Source organism: Melospiza melodia, chromosome 3, assembly GCF_035770615.1.
Source record: "Melospiza melodia melodia isolate bMelMel2 chromosome 3, bMelMel2.pri, whole genome shotgun sequence".
Classification (NCBI taxonomy): Eukaryota; Metazoa; Chordata; class Aves; order Passeriformes; family Passerellidae; genus Melospiza; species Melospiza melodia.
Genome location: NC_086196.1, coordinates 134,646,009 through 134,666,943, shown reverse-complemented (window position 1 = coordinate 134,666,943; position 20,935 = coordinate 134,646,009). Strand labels below are relative to the sequence as shown.

The window sequence follows — 20,935 nt, the reverse complement described above, 5'->3', positions numbered from 1 at the left end:
TCTGAATAAACCAGAAATATTGAGCCCATCTGTTGAGAATGGGAGAGGGGGATTGATGGATGGATTGACAGACAATTGACAGCACTTCTGGCTTTTGATCAAACTCAGTGCACACTTCATTGTATGTGAACAACCTGGCTCCCAAGCTGAAACTATCACATTTTTATTCCAGTTGTATTAAAATGTGAAAAATAGATAACTTTATAGTATTATTTAAAGCAGGGCAGCCAGGGATATCTGCCAGTTCTACTTTTTTCCAGTTGTGATGTCATTACCAGACAAACACCTCCTTGCCTCTCTTGCTGTCCTTCAGGGAAGACATACAGAGCCTTTGAACACTAGTGCATTAGAGAGCATTGAAAATAATCGTTTTGGAAGTTCTGTTGGCTATCTGAAGTTTGGAACAATAATCATGTGTCTATTTCATTTAATCTTTATGGATTTCATTGACCTTTGAAATACAGATCCTCATTTTTCTTGAGAATAAAATGGAACAGAAGTAGCAGTGTTATGCTGTGTTATGCTGTTTCCTCTAGGACAGCCCATGAAATTTACCATGTTCTCCTTTGCTTGAGCTCAGACCTTCTGTTTTGCAGTCCATAAGGGTATTTATTTATGGTTTTTTCAAGGATGAAATTCTGAAAGCAGCTGTTATGAAATATGGCAAGAACCAGTGGTCTCGAATTGCCTCATTATTGCACAGGAAATCAGCAAAGCAGTGCAAAGCCAGATGGTAAGTGAGAGGTGCTGTGCCTGGGAATATGACCTTCATAATTAGTGGAAATTCAGGAAAAAATGTTACCACAGGCTAACTTATGTCCACAGACCAACAACAGTTTTAACACTGTTTGATTTTATCATGGAAACTTCAAATTCTTATTGCTTGAAAGTTGTTGGAAAAAAATAGCCAGATCTTCTGTTTGCCAGTGACTGCTGTGTTAGCAAATGCAGGATCAGTTTAAAATATCAACATTAGTTTTTCCCTTTATTTAAACATGTTTTAATCAGTGGATATTGCCGAGGAAGTAAAATTGTAGGATACTAATTTCTCTTACATATAATTTTGTAATTTCATGTAATGAGAGTTTGGCTTGAGAGTAAACATTAAGAAATTTCACTGTGAAATTTAGTATTTTTTGGAAAATAGGAGCTTTAAACTGATGCAAATACTGATGCAACATAAATGTATTTGAGAATGAGACTTTTTCACGTACTGAACTACACATATTTAATAAGAATACTTCTTGTAGAGATAACAGTACTGGCACAGTTGAGGATTAGTAAGATAATTATTGAAGTCTCCAGACCAAACAATTCTACCATTTCTCTATCTTTGATAGTTGCAATTTTTACTTTTTTCAAGATTAATTCTGTGACTCTTTACTGTGCCAGAATAGAGATGGGAAAAGGAAGAAGAGGCAGTATCTGTGTGAAAAGGGCTGTATGAATAATACATTTTAAAGCTCAAATACATATGTCATGAAAACCCTCTTGAAGACAAATCAAGGGATAACTTGGATCTGTCATCTTTAATTTTTCCCTTACCACAGGTACGAATGGCTGGACCCCAGCATCAAAAAGACAGAGTGGTCTCGGGAGGAGGAGGAGAAGCTGCTGCACTTGGCCAAGCTGATGCCAACCCAGTGGAGAACCATTGCCCCCATCATTGGCAGAACTGCTGCACAGTGCTTGGAACACTATGAATTTCTGCTGTGAGTTTCTGCTTGCCTAGAGGAAAATCTAGCCAAGAATACCCAGAAAATCTGAGGAGCTGTAGCAGTGTGTCATTCCCTTCTTCCATGGTAAATTAGGGTGCTTTCAAGCTGACTGAGTCCTTTTGTAAGCAAATCTGTAAAGATTGTGCTCAGTCACTTGTGTCTAGCTTGAAAGAAGCTCCTGGAACCTGGAGAGCAGCTTGGATAGGGATAGGTGTATCTCTGCCACTCCTGGTCATTCTGGCTAAGGGGTCATCAAGATTTATGCTTTTATTAGGCTCTTTGGGCATTTTTTGACTGGCTGATCAGCAGGAGTGCGTATGTGAGAAAGAAAAGAGACATAAAACATCTGTTGAAGTGGCTGAATGTGCAGATACCAAGGGATTTCTTTTGGCCACAAAAAGAGAAAGAACGTGCTGTTTTCCCTTGTGAGCATTCTTAATTCTGGTGCAATTGGTTGAGTAGAAAAAACGTAACATAAAACTTGATTTTTTAATTTTGTCACACTGCTGGAATTCTTGTTTTTATTGTTAAAGATTACCTGAGGGGATTTCTTTACTAGCTGTATTAGCTGTATTAGTGTTGTATTTTATATAATATTTTATTGTTGTAATGTAATACTGTGTTGGTTTCTCTTGTCTTGTTTAAGATTATGGAACTGTACCACGTTTGTGAATTGTAGAACAGATTAACTGTATTGTGCAGAGCACAAGGGTATTGCTTTATCATCAGTCTTTGGAGACATTTAAGTGGTGGTTGTTATGAGTCTGGGGGAAAAAAAAGAGCTGGAAAACAAACACCTACAATGTGATTTTAGGGACAAAGCTGCTCAGAGGGACAATGAGGAAGAAACTGCTGATGATCCTCGGAAACTGAAACCTGGAGAAATTGATCCAAATCCAGAAACCAAACCTGCCAGGCCAGATCCCATTGACATGGATGAAGGTGAGTTAGGACTGTGTTTACTATTTTTGACAGAAATCTGATCTGTTTGATTTTTCTGTTTACACAGCCACTTTACCTTAGTTTCTTCCTTTTTTTTTCCACCACTGCTTGGTTATTAATTTACTTGCACATTTTGTCTTATTTCTGTATCTGGCCAGTCAGTTATACTTCTAAAGTTTTTCTTTTCTTGGTGCCTTTTTTGCCTCCTTATCTGTTACCACAACTGGCTGTTCTTTACTTGACAACTGCTCTGCTCATTTGCATTCTGTATCTTCATCATTTTCCATCAGCTCATGCCTCTCACATGAATCCATGCTGAAGCACAGGACTGCCTGACTTGCTTTTTTTTTTTTCCCCTTGCACAAAGCAATGTTACAAACTGAAAAATGCACATTGTTAAAATTCCCTTAATGGACTGTTGGTGTTTTTGAACCGTCACAGGTTCACAAAATCAACACTCTCAGCTCTGTAAGTAAATGCAATTAACAAGTTCTCAAGAAAATACTCTCAGATAAAGATGTAAATGAAGTTTTACTTTCATTAATGTGGTCAGTTGGCCTCTTTATGTAAATATTTTTATTTGGTGTTGATACTTACTGATACTATTTTCAACACAAGGCTTTTATTCTAAAAGTCTTCATTTCACCTGGCCAGTGATTCAGTAAATACATTGGTACAACTTGGAGATTAGTGATGACACAGAATGCATATGATTGATTGATTCAGGTTTTAAAGATTTTCTGATTTTAATGTCACTTTTTTCCTGACTCTCATCCTTTAAGTGCAGATTCACTGCTGTATTTATCTGTGCTATTGTAGATGAGCTTGAAATGCTGTCTGAGGCTCGAGCACGTCTGGCAAATACACAGGGAAAGAAGGCCAAGAGGAAAGCCAGGGAGAAGCAGCTGGAAGAAGCTCGGTAAATTTACATTTGGTTTCATATCCTGGGACTGCTTTTCTTTAATTTACACTTTAAATCATGTGCTGTTACTGTTTCTTCAGACGTCTTGCTGCTCTCCAGAAAAGACGAGAACTTCGCGCTGCTGGAATTGAGATCCAGAAGAAAAGAAAAAAGAAGAGAGGTGTGGATTACAATGCAGAAATTCCATTTGAAAAGAAGCCTGCCCCCGGGTTTTATGATACATCAGAAGAAAATTATCAGTCCCTGGATGCAGATTTCAGGAGACTGCGTCAGCAAGACCTGGATGGAGAATTAAGATCGTAAGTGTGTGTTGGAATAAGGAGGGAACAGTGTATCTGAAAAAAAAGCAACCCATATGTCTGTGTGTTAAATCCTGGAAACATAATGTGGATGGGAAATGTATTTTCCATGGGACAGATAAAAGTGCAGGTGGCCTCTGCCTTTTCAGTTTTCTGTGGTTTATCTTTCCAGAAGGTCTAGTTCACCTATTGTCTATGGTCACCTCTTTTCTTTCCTCTAGTTCACCTTTTATCAGAATAATGTTTCTCACACATGTTCTTGTTCTTTAAGTTCAAATGTTATTTTTTTTGAGATTATATTTTTTGGCAGTTTATCTTGTGTATTTAGTGTTCTTTAAATAATAACCTTATAATGATTGCTTATAGGAGTAGATTTGTAGTATTACTTCTGGTGGAGTTGTTCTTAAGTTGATGTCCTTAAATGCCTGATTTCTCCCCATCCCCCCCAGAAATCCCCAAAAGTGTAGTTGAGAAGTTAAATGCCACTCTTGGGTACATACTTAATTGTACAGTTGCATTACTGCCAAAACTGCTTTTTACTGAGAGAGCTCAGTGCCATGTACAATTTGGTTTGTTAACTCATGTGGCATTACTAACTGATCTTTCTGCACGGCTCTGCGTTCAGAGGGTCAGGCAGGAGCTTCAGACTACAGGTTATGATTTCACTGAGTGCCTCCATTGCTGTTTGAAGGAAATGCCATTTTTATTAAAGACTGAAGAGAAATTGGTTCCCACTTTCCACAAAAGAAAATACTCATTTTCCCTTTCTCCTTTTCTCTGCTGGAGAAAAAGGGACTCTTCACATTCCCTTATTTTTACTATCTAAATTCTTGGCCTGGCATGTTTTTATTGATCCAGTGACCCTGTTTAGTGTAGTTTTTCAGCCTAAAAGCTGAATCTGTTGGCTAATTCCATGATTTAAAAGCATTACACTGCCCTGTAGTAGGTTCTGCTGCAAGATCTGCAGATCACATCTAATCACCCACAAGGTGCTCCACTCTTCCTGCAGTGTTTTATTTCAGCATATCCAGTGTTTGAGAAAGGCACAGCCTTTTTGCTCTTGGCTTCTTTGCTTTGCTTTGTAGCTGCTCTGTGTGTTCTGAAATGATCCTGTTTTCCATAATGACAGTGAGAGGGAGGGAAGAGAGCGCAAAAAGGACAAGCAGCACATGAAACGGAAAAAAGAGTCAGACTTGCCTTCAGCTATTCTGCAGACCAGTGGAGTGTCAGAATTTACCAAGAAAAGGAGTAAACTGGTGCTTCCAGCTCCTCAGGTGAGGTGTTTACTGATGATAAACAACTTGTAAGGCCAATACCAAACAGAGCTTTTTGTTTTATTGCATGGATCTCATAGTTACATTGCATCTTACTGTGCCTTGGGATTTTCTCTTTCAAAGATATCTGATACAGAACTTGAAGAAGTTGTAAAAGTTGGCCAAGCAAGTGAGATTGCACGGCAGACTGCTGAGGAATCTGGAATCACAAACTCAGCTTCCAGCACTCTTCTGTCTGAATATAATGTAACCAACAACAGCATAGCTCTGAGGACTCCCAAAACTCCAGCAGCCCAGGACAGGATCCTGCAGGTACAGTACAAGTGTACAGGATGGGTTTTAAGTTTTGGAGCAGGAGTCAACTGAGTAGAATGTGTAAGTGCCAGAGAAACATTCCTTACATTACGTGCAGTGTTGGGATTTGAAGCAGTCCCAATCTTCAGGACACACTGGAGGGCATAAAGCAGACCTGCTTATATTTAATCAGTTGTCACTGTGCTTCAAAGCATTCTGATTATTTTTCTTTCAGTCATATATTGTGTGAAGCTTTTTACCATTCTCTTGGAGTTTTCCATAATTTTCCCTTCCTTGTGTGTCTCTCAGTGCTGAAGATGTTCATCTCCTTAAAACAGTGTATTTTATGTTGTCCAACTTTTGTTTCAAATAACAAGTAGTAATTAAGTGCAACAATGCAAGCATGTTTTTATAGCACTTTATTGGCTTAAAACTTAGGTTAGCCAAAACCTGCCTTTGCAACCTCTGATTGCCTGGATTTTTCAAAAACTGGTTATGTTGAGTAACATTTTGTTGAGTATTTGGAAATGGATAAATCAAATCAGTGCAGCTAGTGTGCAACAAGACCCCAAATATCCCACTCCAAAACCAAAAACCCTCTGAGTTGACAATGAGCTATATTTCAGCAGTTCCATGGTAGGAGAAAAGAGAAAGTTCCTGGCTCTGCAGATCATAACCTAAGTCTGTACAATGGTTGCAGGAATGCTCAGGCTCACCTTCAAATGGAGTTTATTATAAATGCCACACCATTATGCATATACACAGGTAGATTAGTGCTCTTCTGGGAATATATTTGCTATTTGCAGTAGTATATTTAGCTCATTTTTAGGAAGACTTAATTCTTCACTGTAATAAGGAAAAATGAAATAAAGAAGGGAGCTATTCATAAAAGCCTCAGTTGAGTCATGGACCAAAAATCTGAATAGTGACATCTCTTTTGGAACACTGCCTTTGAAGTGCAATTTGGATCAAGTTGATTGAATTCAGGTTTCAGAGTTCAAGTGTGCTCTTCCCTTTTAAAATAAGGACTCTTAGAATTATTTGAGTGTTCAGTCAAGATCTTGGAGATTTGTGGAGTCTGGCAAACTGAAGGAAGCTGAAACAATAAAACACCCAGTTTTGCAACTCCAGTTTATAACATATTTTACTGGAAATGAAGTTCAAATGTCTCTCAGTGGAACAGTAGGGTTTATAAATACCAGTGTATGGGTGTTAAAGCTAAGAAGTTTTAAACATTTTCCACAAACTGATATTCAAATAACTCTTCAGTTATTCTTGCTGCTACTGAATCTGTTTAAACATGACTGTGAATGTCTTGGTGAAGCCCTGCTTGTGTTGTCTGTTACACAGGAGGCCCAGAATCTGATGGCTCTCACAAATGTGGATACTCCCCTGAAAGGAGGTCTTAATACTCCCTTGCATGAAAGTGACTTTTCAGGGGTAACACCACAGAAACAGGTTGTTCAGACTCCAAATACTGTGCTTTCCACACCTTTCAGGTAAACAGACTCCTTTAGTGATGGGTGCCTGGGTGGGCCTGGGTCTGTTTGGAGGTGGGTGAACAGAGCAGATTTTGATGTGTAAAATACTGTCATGATCAGAGCTTCAAAAGAAACTCACTTTTATTTCAAGCCCTTGTTGTACAAGTTTCTCCTTCTCTGTCTTTAGAAAGCCTCAGCCATGTCCTCTTCATCTGTATTCACACAGCTCACTGGAGTTTTGATCCAAAATGTGGCCTTCTGTGGTCTGGAGCAGTAGAAATTATTCTGGGGTAATGCAGGAGTATAAATAGTAAGCTGGAGTGTCATTCTGTATGTGGATCCTGGCCTTTCCAAAGCATTACCTTGGAATCAAAGATGTGGGAGGTCTCTCAGCCAAACCCACACTGAATTTTTGAAAAGCTGGAGTAAATATTTTATAAGCCATATATATCCAAAATAAAATATTTCTTATATTGCCAATCTAAATAGTACAGAATTGCTGGTTTAACTCTTACAGTGAACAAATACATATCCCACAAATGTCAAATACCATACAGCTAAAACATGTTACAATTGGTACATTTTGTGTGTCAGATTTTTCCACTTAGGTTCTAATTTTACTTGTATCATGTTAGCAGGAAAAGTGGAGAACGAAATAAAAAGGACCTTTATGGCAGCTTTTCCAAAGCAGCTTTATTTTGTTCAGAAGCTGTGTGCAAAAACCCTGATCTTTTAATTAAAAAGAGCAGTTCCAGCAGTGAGTGCTTTTTTTGAAGATCTGTTAGTGTCAGTGTGGTGCAAAATGAATGTAGAATTTGACCTGGAGTGATCTGGCTGTTGATTTGCGTTATTTTATATTTCAGAAGGTAGAGATGCTCTAATTTTGTTGTTTGGAATTTTTTGTGGTGTTTTTTTTAGCTTCTGAAGTTCAGATTTGCAGATGTAAATATGTTACCTGTGGATCAACTTGGCTTGCTTGTAGAAATGCTCTGTCAGTGGTAAAATCCCTTGAGCAGAAGGAAAAATTAATCAATTAATCAAAAAATTAATCAAATTAGTCAGTCCATGAAGTAGCCCCTCATTCATGTAGTAGGTCATTGGGATAGAGAACAATATTCCTTCCTAGTCTAGGGGAGAAGCAATTGGGACCAACAAAATCTAAGACTTAATCTATGTTGCCTAACCACAGATGCTTAGTAGTAATTCTTATAATGTAATTACTTCTTCAATAGTCAGTGAAAGCAAAGAGGCGTTTTAGGATGATCCATTCAGTTGCAGTGTGGGGCAGCTGTTGGGCCAGATGATTTCAGAGCAATTGACTTGCCCAGGTGCTGGGGAAATCAGAGCTTGCAATTCAGCCTTGGTTACTGCATCCCAGAGTAATGCCTGGTGACTGGAGAAGCTCTTCTCTCAAATCAGCAGTGGGAGTTTGTGTTGGTGGAGTTCCTGAAGCTTCTCTTGAAATGATGATGTGCCTAGATTTCAGTTTGACAGGACCTTGGTTGCACCTTGACTTAAACAATTTATTTTTTGTATTCTTGTAATTGCACTTTACAATTTTACTGCCTCCCAAGAAAAGCTCTAGATTGAATATATAGACTGTGTTTATGTAACTTTTCAGACTTCTGTAAGTAGAGTTCTTTAGTAAAAAACTAATGACTACTTGCACTTCACTAGAACACCCTCTCAGGGGTCAGAGAGTTTAACTCCTCGGGGAGGGCTGACTCCCAAACCTGCCCTTGGCACAACTCCTGGGAGAACTCCCCTGCGGGATAAACTGAACATCAACCCAGAGGAGGGAATGGCAGATTACAGTGACCCATCCTATGCAAAACAAATGGTGAGTAGTACTTAAGAAGTGGAAATCTGTGCTCTATCTATTTTCAGGTTTTTAGTTCTCATCTGCTGAAAATATTTTTATTTTCTAATAAAATGTATATTGCTTTCACCTGTCTAGGGGTCCGTCCTCATCACATAATAAAATACAATCTTTATTTAAAAGAACAGAAGTCTTGCCTCTTAGAATGGCTTTCAGTGTGCTCAGTAAACACACTAAAACTGTTTTTTGGAGAAGTCATAGTTAAGTTTCCATCCTATTTCTATCTTTGAAGCTGAGCAGGAAATGCATCTTGAGCAAAGATTCATTTTTCTTGCAATCCTACAGAATCCTCAAATTCCTCATCATCTTGACTTCCTGATTTACCTACAAGACCTTTTCATCAGTCTGCTCTGTTGACAACACTGAGCTAAAGGAGTTTAATTTTTGCTGTTTGGAGCACTGGGGTTTGAGATGTTGAGAAACCTGAGTCCCATCCAGGCTTTTTCATTACCTTTGGCAGCAGATGTTTCCATCCTTGGAGATTTAGCCAGATGGGCCCTGCCAATTAGACATGGCATAAAAGGGCATACACCTAATAGGTAGCACCTTGGGAACTCCTTTTTTGTGGCTGATTCTTCAGCCTCAACTATAGCTTTGAATATCTCCCACCTGAGCTATTGGTAGTTTTCTTTTTGGCCTAGCTGAGATACCACTCCAAGTCCTTGCCATGTTATCACAAAAATAACTCTTCAAATTCAAAATTCCAGAGCTCCTCTTAGCTTGAAGGAGGTTTATTTGATGTAGTTATACTTTAGTTCTCTCTTAGCCTTTTTATAGTAAAAGGACTTTTTACTGCTAGAAGGGAAACTGAGGCTTCAAATCCCTGGTGGACTCTCCAGATCCAGATCTGGTGCTGGCTGGCTTTGCAGCAGACTGAGGTGGAATAATCAGTGTGTTAATGCAGATGAGTGGAGTGTGATTGTGTTGCTCTCAGGGCATTGCACTGCACTCAGGGTATAAATCCAGAATCACATCTCCCTGCTCTTCCCACAGGAGAGGGAGTCTCGGGAGCACCTGCGCATGGGGCTCATGGCCCTCCCTGCTCCAAAGAATGACTTTGAGATTGTTCTGCCTGAAAATGCAGAGAAGGAACTTGAAGAACATGAAGTAGATGAAACCTTTGTAGAAGATGCTGCTGATATAGAAGCCCGCAAGCAGGTCAGTGTGTGAGATGTGGATGGTGCTTTTTGTATAAAATAAAATGTGTTCACTGTATGGTTCCCATCGTTTCACACCTGTTCAATGGAAGAGGTACAGCTTCTACAGGATAGCAAAGTAAAATTTACCTGTTTTCTTTGCTCCTATCAGAGTATGCACACACAGAGGCCAAATCGGTTTTCTCTCTAAATAATTTTCTTAATTTCTTAATGTTATGTATCACATCATTTTCTAGGATGAAGTCCCTAAGAGCGCCTGTGTCCTACCTGCTATGTTTGTCCCCCAGAATATAAAAAATTAATTAAAAACCTTTTTCTACAGTGACACTTGCTTGATTTTAAGCACATAAGAGCTGTGCTTTTTTTTCAGTTTCAAGTTATTCTCTCAAAGTTAAAAGTCGCTGTTTGTGAAAGCTTAGACAGATGTATACAAGCTCAGGCAGGCAGGTAGCACACAGATAAAAATCTGCCATGCAGGGAATTGGCACCCTTGGCCACTACCAGAGGATTACCCAGACAGCCAATTTGTGAATGAGTCCTTGTTGTGTTTTGGTTTAGAATCAAGGAAGACTGGATAAAGTACAAGCCTCAATTCTGCCAGTTAATTGGCTGTACTGGCCAGTAACCAGAGACACTTTAAATCTTTCTAAAAACAGTTCCTTTTCTATTTATTGCTAAGCCTAAATTCTGTTTTGCAAATCTCTTTCTATTATATACCTTATATAAATATACATTTTTCATAAAAATAAATGGGATTTTTGAGTCCAGAGAACTTTTTGAAAATGGCTGTGCCTTGACAAGTGAACAAAATATTTAAAAAAATCCTATGCTTTGGTCTTTAAATAGGATAAGCATTTCCCAGAATTTGATTCCTCATGGGTCCTGTTTGGGGAGGAACATGTTTTATACATGTATTTGTATGTCTTGTGCATACATACCCTAATAAAAAGTCTGAATAAATACAAGTAATGTATGTGTGTAGAATAAAGAATCTGAGTTGTACCATCATACAAGAGAAGAACATCCTGCCTTCAAGTGAAGATGTGACATGCTGGCATTAGAACATGGAAGATGTTGGTCATTGTTCCTGAAGTTCCTGACAACCTTGGCTTTTCATGTTATTTATTGCTTGAGAGTATATTGTAAAGAGAATTCTCACTTGTTTTTCCACTTTACAAGTATTGTTTTAGTGAAATATGTACTTTAAGTCATTGAAGATGAGAAACAGAGTCATGGCTGCTAATTTAAGTCTTTCTTTTCCTGGAGGATTTAATGTCTGAAGAATTTAGAACAGCTGTCACACAGAGAAATGTGTAAAGAACGAAATCTTGCTGCAGTTGAGATTGAAGGAGGATTTGATGCCTGGAAATGACTTCTGAAGATCTCTTTTCTGTTGGTGTTAATCTGCTGTGCTCTTCCCATTCACTTTAGAGGCAGTGAATTATGTTGTCATCACATTATTTAGCTCTGGCTTAGTAACATGAAGTCTGTATACTAGAAGGAATCTTTGCTGCAATAATCAATTAGTTTTTATATCACATACATTCCTAGCAGCATCTGATGAGTTACAGTGGCTGCAGTAACACTTGGCTTCTCTGTTTAGGCTCTCCGAGAAGCAGAGCGTGCCAAGGAGCTGAAGAGAATGCACAAAGCTGTGCAGAAGAATCTGCCACGGCCCTCAGAAGTAAGTGGAAACAAAATTCACTGTTAAGGAACAAAAATTAAAAATAAAGGCTTTAACCATTATAGGAGGAAATACAGTCAAAGGAAATAATGAGAGAGTGAAATCTTTGACTATGCTGATTTTCATGAAGCTTCCCCAGCAGAGTTGTCATGTGGTATTTTGTCTGCACAGATGTTGAGATTGCTGCATGTGTCACAAGTGTTTTGGCACATCCTCTGTGAGGTTTAGCTGATAGATAAAATTCATACTTGAGTGGAGATACATGAATTTAATATCTTAGGTGTATATTATATTTACAAACTTTTTTTATTCCTGAACAGGTTAATGAAACAATACTGAGGCCCTTAAATGTGGAACCACCTCTAACAGACTTGCAGAAAAGTGAAGAACTCATAAAGAAAGAGATGATTACCATGCTTCATTTTGATCTTCTACATCATCCATTTGGAGAACAGTTTACTGGTAAGAAAGGCAAAGGCCCAGGATTTGGAAGCAACAATGCAGAGCACATGGCTTACCTGGAACAAAATCCCTATGAGAAGTTCTCCAAAGAGGATCTCAAGAAGGTGAGAATTGTGTGGCCTGAGGAGACCTGAAGTCTCTTTAGGGCATAGTTGTGTAATATTAGGGAAAAAAGCCTGGAAAGAATTGAGTTGGGAGGTCTCCAGAGGGTTGTATGAAGGGCTGTAATCATTGAGTTGTTGGGCTTGTAGAGACCTCTCAGATAATCAGGTTTGATCATTAACCCAGCACTGCCAAGCATTAAGTAAGGATAAGTTAATAAGTAAGGATGATTTAAGTGCACATTCTGCTTTCTGTGAGCTGATTTTAATCTGGGTTTTCAGCAGAATGATGAGGATGCTGTATTTGCCCATAGACATTGTCAATGAGATACAAATTTGAATTGTTGTGGTTGCTTATCATTTTAAATAAGGGTAGGAGGAATGATACCCCAACAGTTACCAAATTCTACTTTGCCATTTCTGTAAATTGCTATTAAGTCATTGAGGCATTAGCCAGGTGATACCCACCTTGTGCTGCCTCTGCATTTTATTAATCCAGAATCACAAAGCATTTTCTTCAAAACAGTGCAGACCGAATAGGACAATGGCAGTCAGTCAGCTTGTACCTTGGAGCAGCAAATCAAGTTGCTTAATTGTGCTTGTCCAGCTCAATCCAGGCAAGCTGTGCTGCTGCAGAGCCTGCTGGGCTGTGGCAGCTGACCTGCAGCCATACCTGGCCCAGAAGTGCTGAGCAGGCAGATTGGGCCCTGGCTGGCTGCAGCGAGTGGGCGGCCTGGGCACTGTGTCCTGTTTTGCATTGTAATCCCAAGTTAAACAGCAGCTCTGGACCGGGGTTCCAGTTCAGGGTGTTCATTTATTTAAGCAGCTACAGATGTTGGCTTTTGCTGCCAAGTGACAGATAGGCAATTCTGTGGTTTAGCTCTTTCAAAGAGCTTCACCTGTGAAGCTGTGCCAGTAACCTTTGACCAAATGCCTACAAGAATAAAAATGAATGAAAAGAGCAAAATCACGTGCCACCAAGTTGTCTGTCTCTCTTTAGACTTGTCCTCTGACAATATCTGTTGTATCTCTGCACCTAAATCCCTTATTCCTTTAAGGTGGCTCTAAATATACACAAGCAGATTTTAAATCCATGTCCTTGACCATATCTGACCAATGAATGTAGATCCTGAAAGGAGAAACACTGAACAGTATGTACTTCCAATTTGCTGTGAAATGAAAAATTATACTTCAAGATCTCTTACCAGGAGACATTAAAGATGGAAAATACAGTTAGATCATGAATTTCACTGCCCTGCCAGTGTCAGATTGTTCCCTTAGGAATGTTCTCCAAGTGCTTTCTCTGGTTGTTTTGAAGTGCAGCAAGAATCAGGTTTGCTATCACTTCCCTTAGAGACTATTACACGGTCCAGTAGTTTTTGTCTGGAATTTTTTCTTCAAAGTCCCTGGAAGTTTCATCTTCTAACTGATGGGCAGAAGATTTTTGCATTCCTGCTTGCTCTCTGACATTCATCACAATATTCCCCCTTGTCTGAAATCCAGTTCAAACCAGAAATTTTTCCTATCTCTGTGATCTCATCTGGACCTTGTTTATTTTGCTTTACTTCATTTGTTTTTAGAACATCTTCATCCTAAAACCCTTTCATAAAATACTCCTGTCTTTTCCTGATGTGCAGTTCTGTTTTGGGAAGGATTGGCAGTGGTGCTGGGCAGGGTGTGCTGAGCTCCTGGAGCTGGGAAACACTTCTGGTGCTACAAGTAAATACCCTCAAGTAGTTCCTCACAGTGTACTGATCTTGGCTAATTGAAATTTATAACATTTAGCTTTGTCAGGTGTGGTTGTGTTACTCCTATTTTATCTGTCTTGACCATCAAGAACAAGTAATTAATTTTCTCTTCCCCAGTATCTGTGGAATCATTTAATCTGGTGATACCTGAATTTCTACCCGGTCAGTGTGCAGTTACAAAACATAACATCTGCTTGAAGTAAGATACCTACTGCTGATAGGGAAATTTGTGCTGCACCTGTAAATGCTGTTGAAAGACAGGACATGGACATGGACATGTTCTTGTAACAATGAGGTCTAGACTGGCAAAGATGTTTTAGTTTTTTAGTTACTAATAAAATCAGAAGGACCTGGGCGCCTGTGTAGTTTTGTAGGCCAGGCTCTTTGTCAGAAATATTAAGAGTTGTGAGACCAACAAGAATATTTTCAATTCATTGTAAACTTTGAAAACTAAAGTGGAAGCAGCAGAGTGCTCATATCTCACAGTTCTTCAGCCACAGAACGTGTTAGTTGCAGTCAGAGTTGTGTTTCCTGCAGCAGAACTTACACAGCTCACCCGGGAATGTTCGGACTTGACTTTCCAGGTTGTGTGGAGAAGGGCAAGCAAAGGGAAATGAAAAGTGATTTTTGTTTCATAGGACAGCTGCTTCTGTCTGTACAGTTCTCCCTCCCCTCAAGGTCCCTGCTTTTATCTCTGTTCTTGTGCAGCAAGATGAAGTATCTCGCTGTGCCACAGCTTTCATTAGCCACGCCAGAGTGATGTCAGGTTTGGCCAAATTATATAAAATGAGGGATAGTTGTGCTGTGAGGAGCCTTCTAGCCTGGGTTTCATTTGTAATCCACAGCATCTGTGTTTGATTTCATAGTTAGCTTAACCTGATGGTGAGCTTTGAGTATGAAAGGAAAAGCTGCCCCCATGAATTGCACACTGAAGGTTTGAAAAGAAAAAAACCATTCCTTGTATTCTGTGTATTGTAACTGCATCTTCTCTCATCCTTTCCAACAGGCACAGGATCTACTGGCACAAGAGATGGAGGTGGTAAAGCAAGGAATGGGGCATGGAGAGCTGTCAAGTGAAGCTTATAACCAGGTGTGGGAAGAATGTTACAGCCAAGTGTTGTACCTGCCTGGACAGAGCCGCTACACAAGGGCTAACCTGGCCAGCAAAAAGGACAGGATAGAATCACTTGAAAAGAGACTTGAGGTCAGTGTCACTTTTTCTACCTTTTGCACCTCCTTTTTTTGAGTTTCCTTGTGTTTTTTTTTTTTTGTTTTTTCCCTTGTAGGAGTTCAATCAGGTGTTTAAAGGGATCCATTTGAAAAGGTTGGTTGTTGAGGAATTTTCCTAGGGAGTTTATAGATGTTCTTGAGGTGCTTAAATCACCTTCTCTCATCTTCCTCCTTACAATATCCCCACACAGAGTATTCCCACACAAAGTTTCTCTCTGCACTATTAGCTGTGACACAGCTCATCCACTCCATTCTCTGCTGGAGAGAAGGTCAGGTTCTGCTGTCTGTTAATTGCATGTGGACTTTTTTGATGTTTTCTTAATCTCTGCTGTGAGTCGATCAGATCTTCCTCAGTTTGCACTTGATTATGGCCAGGATGAGGAGAAACCTCAGAGAAAGATGCTTAAAAAAACCATCTCTGTGCCAAAGTTCCTCTCAAGTTCTCTCTCCAACTTAATTTTGGTTTCTGAGTGACTATTACATACATGAAGATTAGATAGTCTTGAATTCTTTCCAGACTGGCATCTTTTTCCAGTTCCAGAGATTCCCTCCAAAAAAGAGAACAATAGATGTCTGTGATCCCATTTCACTTACCTCTGTCAGACCCTTTGACACTGATTTCCCTTGCTCATTCCTCTCTCTAGATTTTCACTCAAACACTCCATACAAAAACACAAAAAAATAGACAACCTTCATGATAACAAGTAAACTGGTCTGAAACAGTTTCTTCCCACAGAACATGTTTGTTCTGACTTGCAGTAAGTCATAAATGTTTTCTTAAATACTGCTTTAGCCTAAAAGTCTCTCCAAATTATGCAAGAATCAGATTATTTTTTTTCCTATGGTAAAAGGAAACTTTTCAAAAACAGTTTTTCTGTATTTAACATCAACATAGCTACTGTTGCTATAAGTAAACCTCCCCAGACAGCTGCTTCCCCAGAAATAACTAGAGAGTCCAGAAAGGCTGAATTTTCACTTGATTCATGCATATAAAATACAACTTGAGTGTGTGTTTTGTGAAGTCTGTCACTCAAGGGCGTTGTCCAACAATTGCTCCCGCAATTGTTAACTCAGCTCCGGGCCAGGAGCAGTTCACCTGCGTGTATCCCTGTAGTAGGGGTTTAGTATGGACTCCAGAGCCGCTGTCGTGCTGCTGCTCACCCAGCAGAGAGCGCCATTGCCCTGCCCAGCGCTGCCTGACACACTCTCGCTTGCTCTGCCCTCCCAAACCCGTGAGGGAGCTCAGCAGCAGCCTGGCCTGGCAGGCAGCGTGCCAGAAGTCAGAGGGCTGCACCTAATTTGTGTACAAATCCTTTTGAAATTTAAATATCTTAGGTCCAAAATGATGTTAGAAGGGTATTATTAAAGTTGCAAAGTCAAACAGTCCAAGTTAGGGAATGCATGAACGGCCTTAATTTGCCAGTGCCTATGCTTTTTGAGACAGTCTTTAATTTCATGATTGCAGCCTAGTTTTTCCACAGACTCATTTACTGCACAGGGTGGATGGTACTTGCTTAATGAGTAGCTCTTGAATATTTTGTTTTCTCTTAATTGTTTGGTGTGTGGCCCTGTGCCTTTATCCTGTGCACTGTTTCTGCAGTCTAAATTGGTTACTTCTGTGTGGGCTTTCTTGTGCTGTTGATTTCTGTCCTTCTCTTCCCAATATTTGAATGAGTAGTTGGTGGTGGAATGTGTATTAAGGATACTGAAGCAAAGTAAGGTCAAGTTATCATTTGTCAAGCTCATGTATGTGTGTGCTAAATGGTCTTTGCTCTGCAGTCACAGTCGTCAAAAAAAAAATAAAAGAAAAGGTTTTATTTTCTGTCAACGTTGCATAGGACTCTGTGAAAGACACTTAACAAAATCCTGTTAGCTGTGTCCCATCAAGCTTAGAAAAGTGATCCTGCCTCTCTGCCCTGCCTGCTGAGGAACATCTGGGATGCTGTGTCCAGTTCTGGGCTCCTCAGGACAAGAGAAACATGGAGCTCCTGGAGTGGGTCCAGTGCTGGGTGGCAAAGATGATGGAGGGGCTGGAGCATCTCCCTGAGGAGGAAAGGCTGAGGGAGCTGGGGCTGTTCAGCCTGGAGAGGAGGCACAGCTGAGAGGGGCCCTCAGCCCTGGGTGTCCCTGTGTGCAGGGAGGGGCAGAGCAGGGCCCAGGCTCTGCTCCAGGGCCCAGCAATGGCACCAGAGCCACGGGCAGGGACTGAGCCCAGCAAGTTCCACCTGGACAGGAGGCAGAACTTCTTCCCTGTGCAGTGACCAAGCATTGAACAGAGACCAGAGAGGCTGTGGAGTCTCCTTCACTGGGGATATTCCAGAACTGCCTGGACTCAATCCCATGCCCTGTGCTCTGGGATGACCCTGCTTGAGCAGGGAGGAGGGAGCAGAGGAGCCACTGTGGTCCCTTCCAGCCTGACCCCTTCTGTGTCTGTTATCAGTCACTGTATTCATGAGACTCTGGCTAATGTTGCTACATCCCCTGGGACCTCTGAGTGCTGCTGGATGAGACTCATAGTGCAGTTCCACACAATCCTGCTCTCCCATTTTCCTGTGTTCCCAAATTCCACCCCAGTGGGGCCAGCAGAGCCCTGTGCCTGCAGGTGCAGTGAGCCCTGTGCTGCCTCTCACAACTCACTGCTGTTGAGTGCAGGTGGACTCTGTGCAAAGTTAAATTTGACCTGAAAATCTCTCCCAAGTGTGTGCAAAATGCAGTTTAGTGCAGCTCTGTGGCTTGACCCTAAAAGGCCCTTCCTAAAAGGAAGATATACTGGTTTTTTAAGCATAGCTCACCTGCTGAATCGTTTCTTAAACAATAAATAAAAAGCATAGCAGTTTAATGAACAAATGAATATGCAATAAAAAAGCACAGATTTTTTTCCCTACTTCATCTCAGCAATGACAAAACCCACCTTCATTTTAATGTTTTTCCAATTAAAATTGTCTGAAAGCAATATCAGTTGAAATAGATATTTTAATGGGAAGTATCAGACAAGCTTAATGAAAAGCAGGGATATTAGATCAGCTTTTGGTACCCCAAGACACTTGCTTGTACTCTTAGCTGTCTTTGTGACAAGAGTAGAAACTGTGAAACAGAGTTTAGCAGCAGCAGCAACTGATGTTGGTCAGTTTTGGGGGCTGCTTCTGCCCATTTATGTGCACTAAGATTTTTAGAGGGAAAAAACTACGAGGGTGCAGTGATATTTGGCACAGCTGCACATGGGGAAGTCACTGTCTAATGCTTCCATATGGGGCTGCTGACACCCTGCAGATCCTGTGCAGAAAAACCAAGCTGTTTCTGGGTCTATCTTCATCACTCAGAGATTCCTGGCTGGATTGATGGTGTGGACACACACTCATCTTCCTCTAATTGTCCTGTTCTCGCTGCCTGAGTGGTTTAGTGGTGGCATTCTATGTTGACATTACATTTATCTTTCTCAAATGGATGCTGATATCACAAACACATTTGTGCTGTTATTGATGAACTTGAGGAGGCAAAGTGAGAGCTTCTGTTTGGCTGGGTGTCCTGTCCAGGCATCATCAGTGATGCACAGCTCATCAGTAGCTCTGATGTTGGAGTGTACTGCTGGGTATTAGTGATACTTTTCATGGCTTTGTTTTGAGGGTTTTGGACTTCTTGAATGTGTTATTAATGTGGGTTAAGAGTGTTGGAGGATTAGTCTGTGAGCTTTCTTGCATTACAGATGGGGAGTTTAGGTCTATGCAGGTGAATCCCTGTGACCTCAGTATGTGGCTCTGGTACACCTTAGATTTCTGGAATTTTCTGATTTTACCATTAACTTTAAAAATCCAGAATATTTTTCCAAGGCTGGGCTACACTGCAGAGCAAGTGATTTCAGAAATTGGAGTTTTCTGATGCTTGCAGTTGTGTTGAGTAATGGCTTCAGTTCTCTGAAATGCGTTTTGCTCCCTTCTCTTCCAAACAATACCTTTGTAAAGAAAAGCATTCCTACTAACATGTGTTAAACTGGGAACATTATAAGATGAAATGAGATAGTAAAGGCATCTCTTTAACAAGCTAGTTGCTTCCCTTTGTAGTTCACAACATAGAAACTTCCTGCCATCTTTGCTTTCCTTTGAAGACAGTAATAAAGTTGGCTTGCAGAATACAAATACTTTAATTAAAATTGTTGTAGTTAATATTATCATTTCAGTTGATTACTAAATTATAAATGCTGTTGGAACCCTACAGGGGAGAAGTTCAAGACACACTGTATGTGCAAAATCTAGTAAATTAACTATTCTTTGCAGTATCCAAGATACATCAAGGTGATGATTTATCAAAGTGGTGATGTTTGCTTTTAATTGCAGCCCAAGTCCTCTGAATTAATTCAGATTAAAAACAACTTGCTTAGGTGGAGTTTTATAGGATAGCTGGTACACTCTGCTGCAGGGTGTATCACTTTAGTTTATTGGAGATTCTCTTTCAATTTCTCTCTAGTTTATGTGCTGAAGTTTGCAGTTTCTTTTGCATTTTCAGGTGTGCAGAAAGCAGGTACTCAGAAAGCACCTGTAGAAAATAAGAGATTTTATAGGACTAGGAACAGAGAAATTGCTCACAAAACTAAAATATGGTGAAAATCCTGAGTAGCATTGCTTATATGGTCACATGTTTTATTTTGTGCTAATGTCTTGCACTTGTGGAATACACTTCAGAGGATCACAGCAGAGAGGTGTCAGGGGTCTTCACTGTCAGATTGTTCAGGATCTGGTGTGTGCTTAGAAATCAAGGTCAGCATTGACCAAGCTGTCATTGCAAAGGCCTTTGCACACCCTCACTGTCCAGAACTGTGTGCTGCAGGATCTCCCCGGAGCTCCTGCTGTATTGAGAGGGAGCCAGGCTCCTTGGCAGCTCCTCTATTGCCTGAGCTTCCACAACCTTGTCAGCCCCTGGAAGCGGCCAGTGCAGGCACTCTGCTAGTGCAGGAGTGGTGTTTGGAGGTGATTACACTGTGCTGGCTGCCCTGTGACCTCACCAGACACTGCAGTGACCCGTGTTTGCTTGTGGTTAATCAAAGCTCTTGGCCTCTCTGGGTGTTGCTGTCTGTGATCTTAATGCAAGGTTTTTATTTCCTAATGAGTGGTAGAGTTTTCAAAAAAGTTTAGTAAAAATAAATTGTTTTTCATCATAAACTATGCTTTTCTAGACATGTTTCTGCTGTGACTGAGATAGGATCCTTGAGTCATTAAATTTGGAAGACCCCTAAGATCACCAAGTCCAGTCATCAGCCTTATACCAACATCTTGTTCACCTCTAAACCATGTCCTCAAGTGCCACATCCACACATTTTTGGAACAGTTACAGGGATGGTGACTTCCCCACTGCCCTATTCAGCCTGTTCTAATGCTTGGCAACCCTTTCCATAACAATTTTTTTTTCCTTAATATCCAGTGTAAACCACCCCTGATGCAATTAGAAGCCATTTCCTCTCATCCTGTCATTTGTTACCTGGGAGAAGAGACTGACACCCACCTCAGTACAACCTCCTTTCTTTGTAGGGAGCATACATGGGTATCACTCATAAAACTGCTGGTCTTAGAAGCAGTTCTCAAATAAAAATCTTCAAAGTGGGCTTTAATGTCATGGCTGTAGACCAGCAATGACTACTGACTTGCACAGTAACTTTCCTAGATTATTCTAGTTCTGGTTGGATGCTGTGAGCCCCTGTAGGAACACTTGCTTTTCATATACCCTGTATTGTTTTTACTCAGCAGTCACACTGA

At 40.4% G+C, this 20,935-nt stretch overlaps 1 protein-coding gene across 2 annotated transcripts in view; it reads left to right on the top strand.

Moving 5' to 3' along the window:
- CDC5L (cell division cycle 5 like) overlaps positions 1–20,935 on the top strand; it is a 35,241-nt gene that overhangs the window by 2,461 nt on the left and 11,845 nt on the right. For both annotated transcript variants that reach the window (XR_010027274.1, XM_063153134.1), the window contains exons 2-14: positions 630–733; positions 1,551–1,712; positions 2,533–2,660; positions 3,480–3,579; positions 3,663–3,881; positions 5,011–5,155; positions 5,279–5,467; positions 6,800–6,948; positions 8,608–8,770; positions 9,803–9,967; positions 11,570–11,650; positions 11,971–12,216; positions 14,968–15,165. Coding sequence is in view for 1 of the 2 variants with exons in the window: in XM_063153134.1 (XP_063009204.1) it covers positions 630–733; positions 1,551–1,712; positions 2,533–2,660; positions 3,480–3,579; positions 3,663–3,881; positions 5,011–5,155; positions 5,279–5,467; positions 6,800–6,948; positions 8,608–8,770; positions 9,803–9,967; positions 11,570–11,650; positions 11,971–12,216; positions 14,968–15,165 (2,049 nt within the window). In the remaining variant the exon portion in view is untranslated. The remainder of the gene's footprint in view (positions 1–629; positions 734–1,550; positions 1,713–2,532; positions 2,661–3,479; positions 3,580–3,662; positions 3,882–5,010; positions 5,156–5,278; positions 5,468–6,799; positions 6,949–8,607; positions 8,771–9,802; positions 9,968–11,569; positions 11,651–11,970; positions 12,217–14,967; positions 15,166–20,935) is intronic.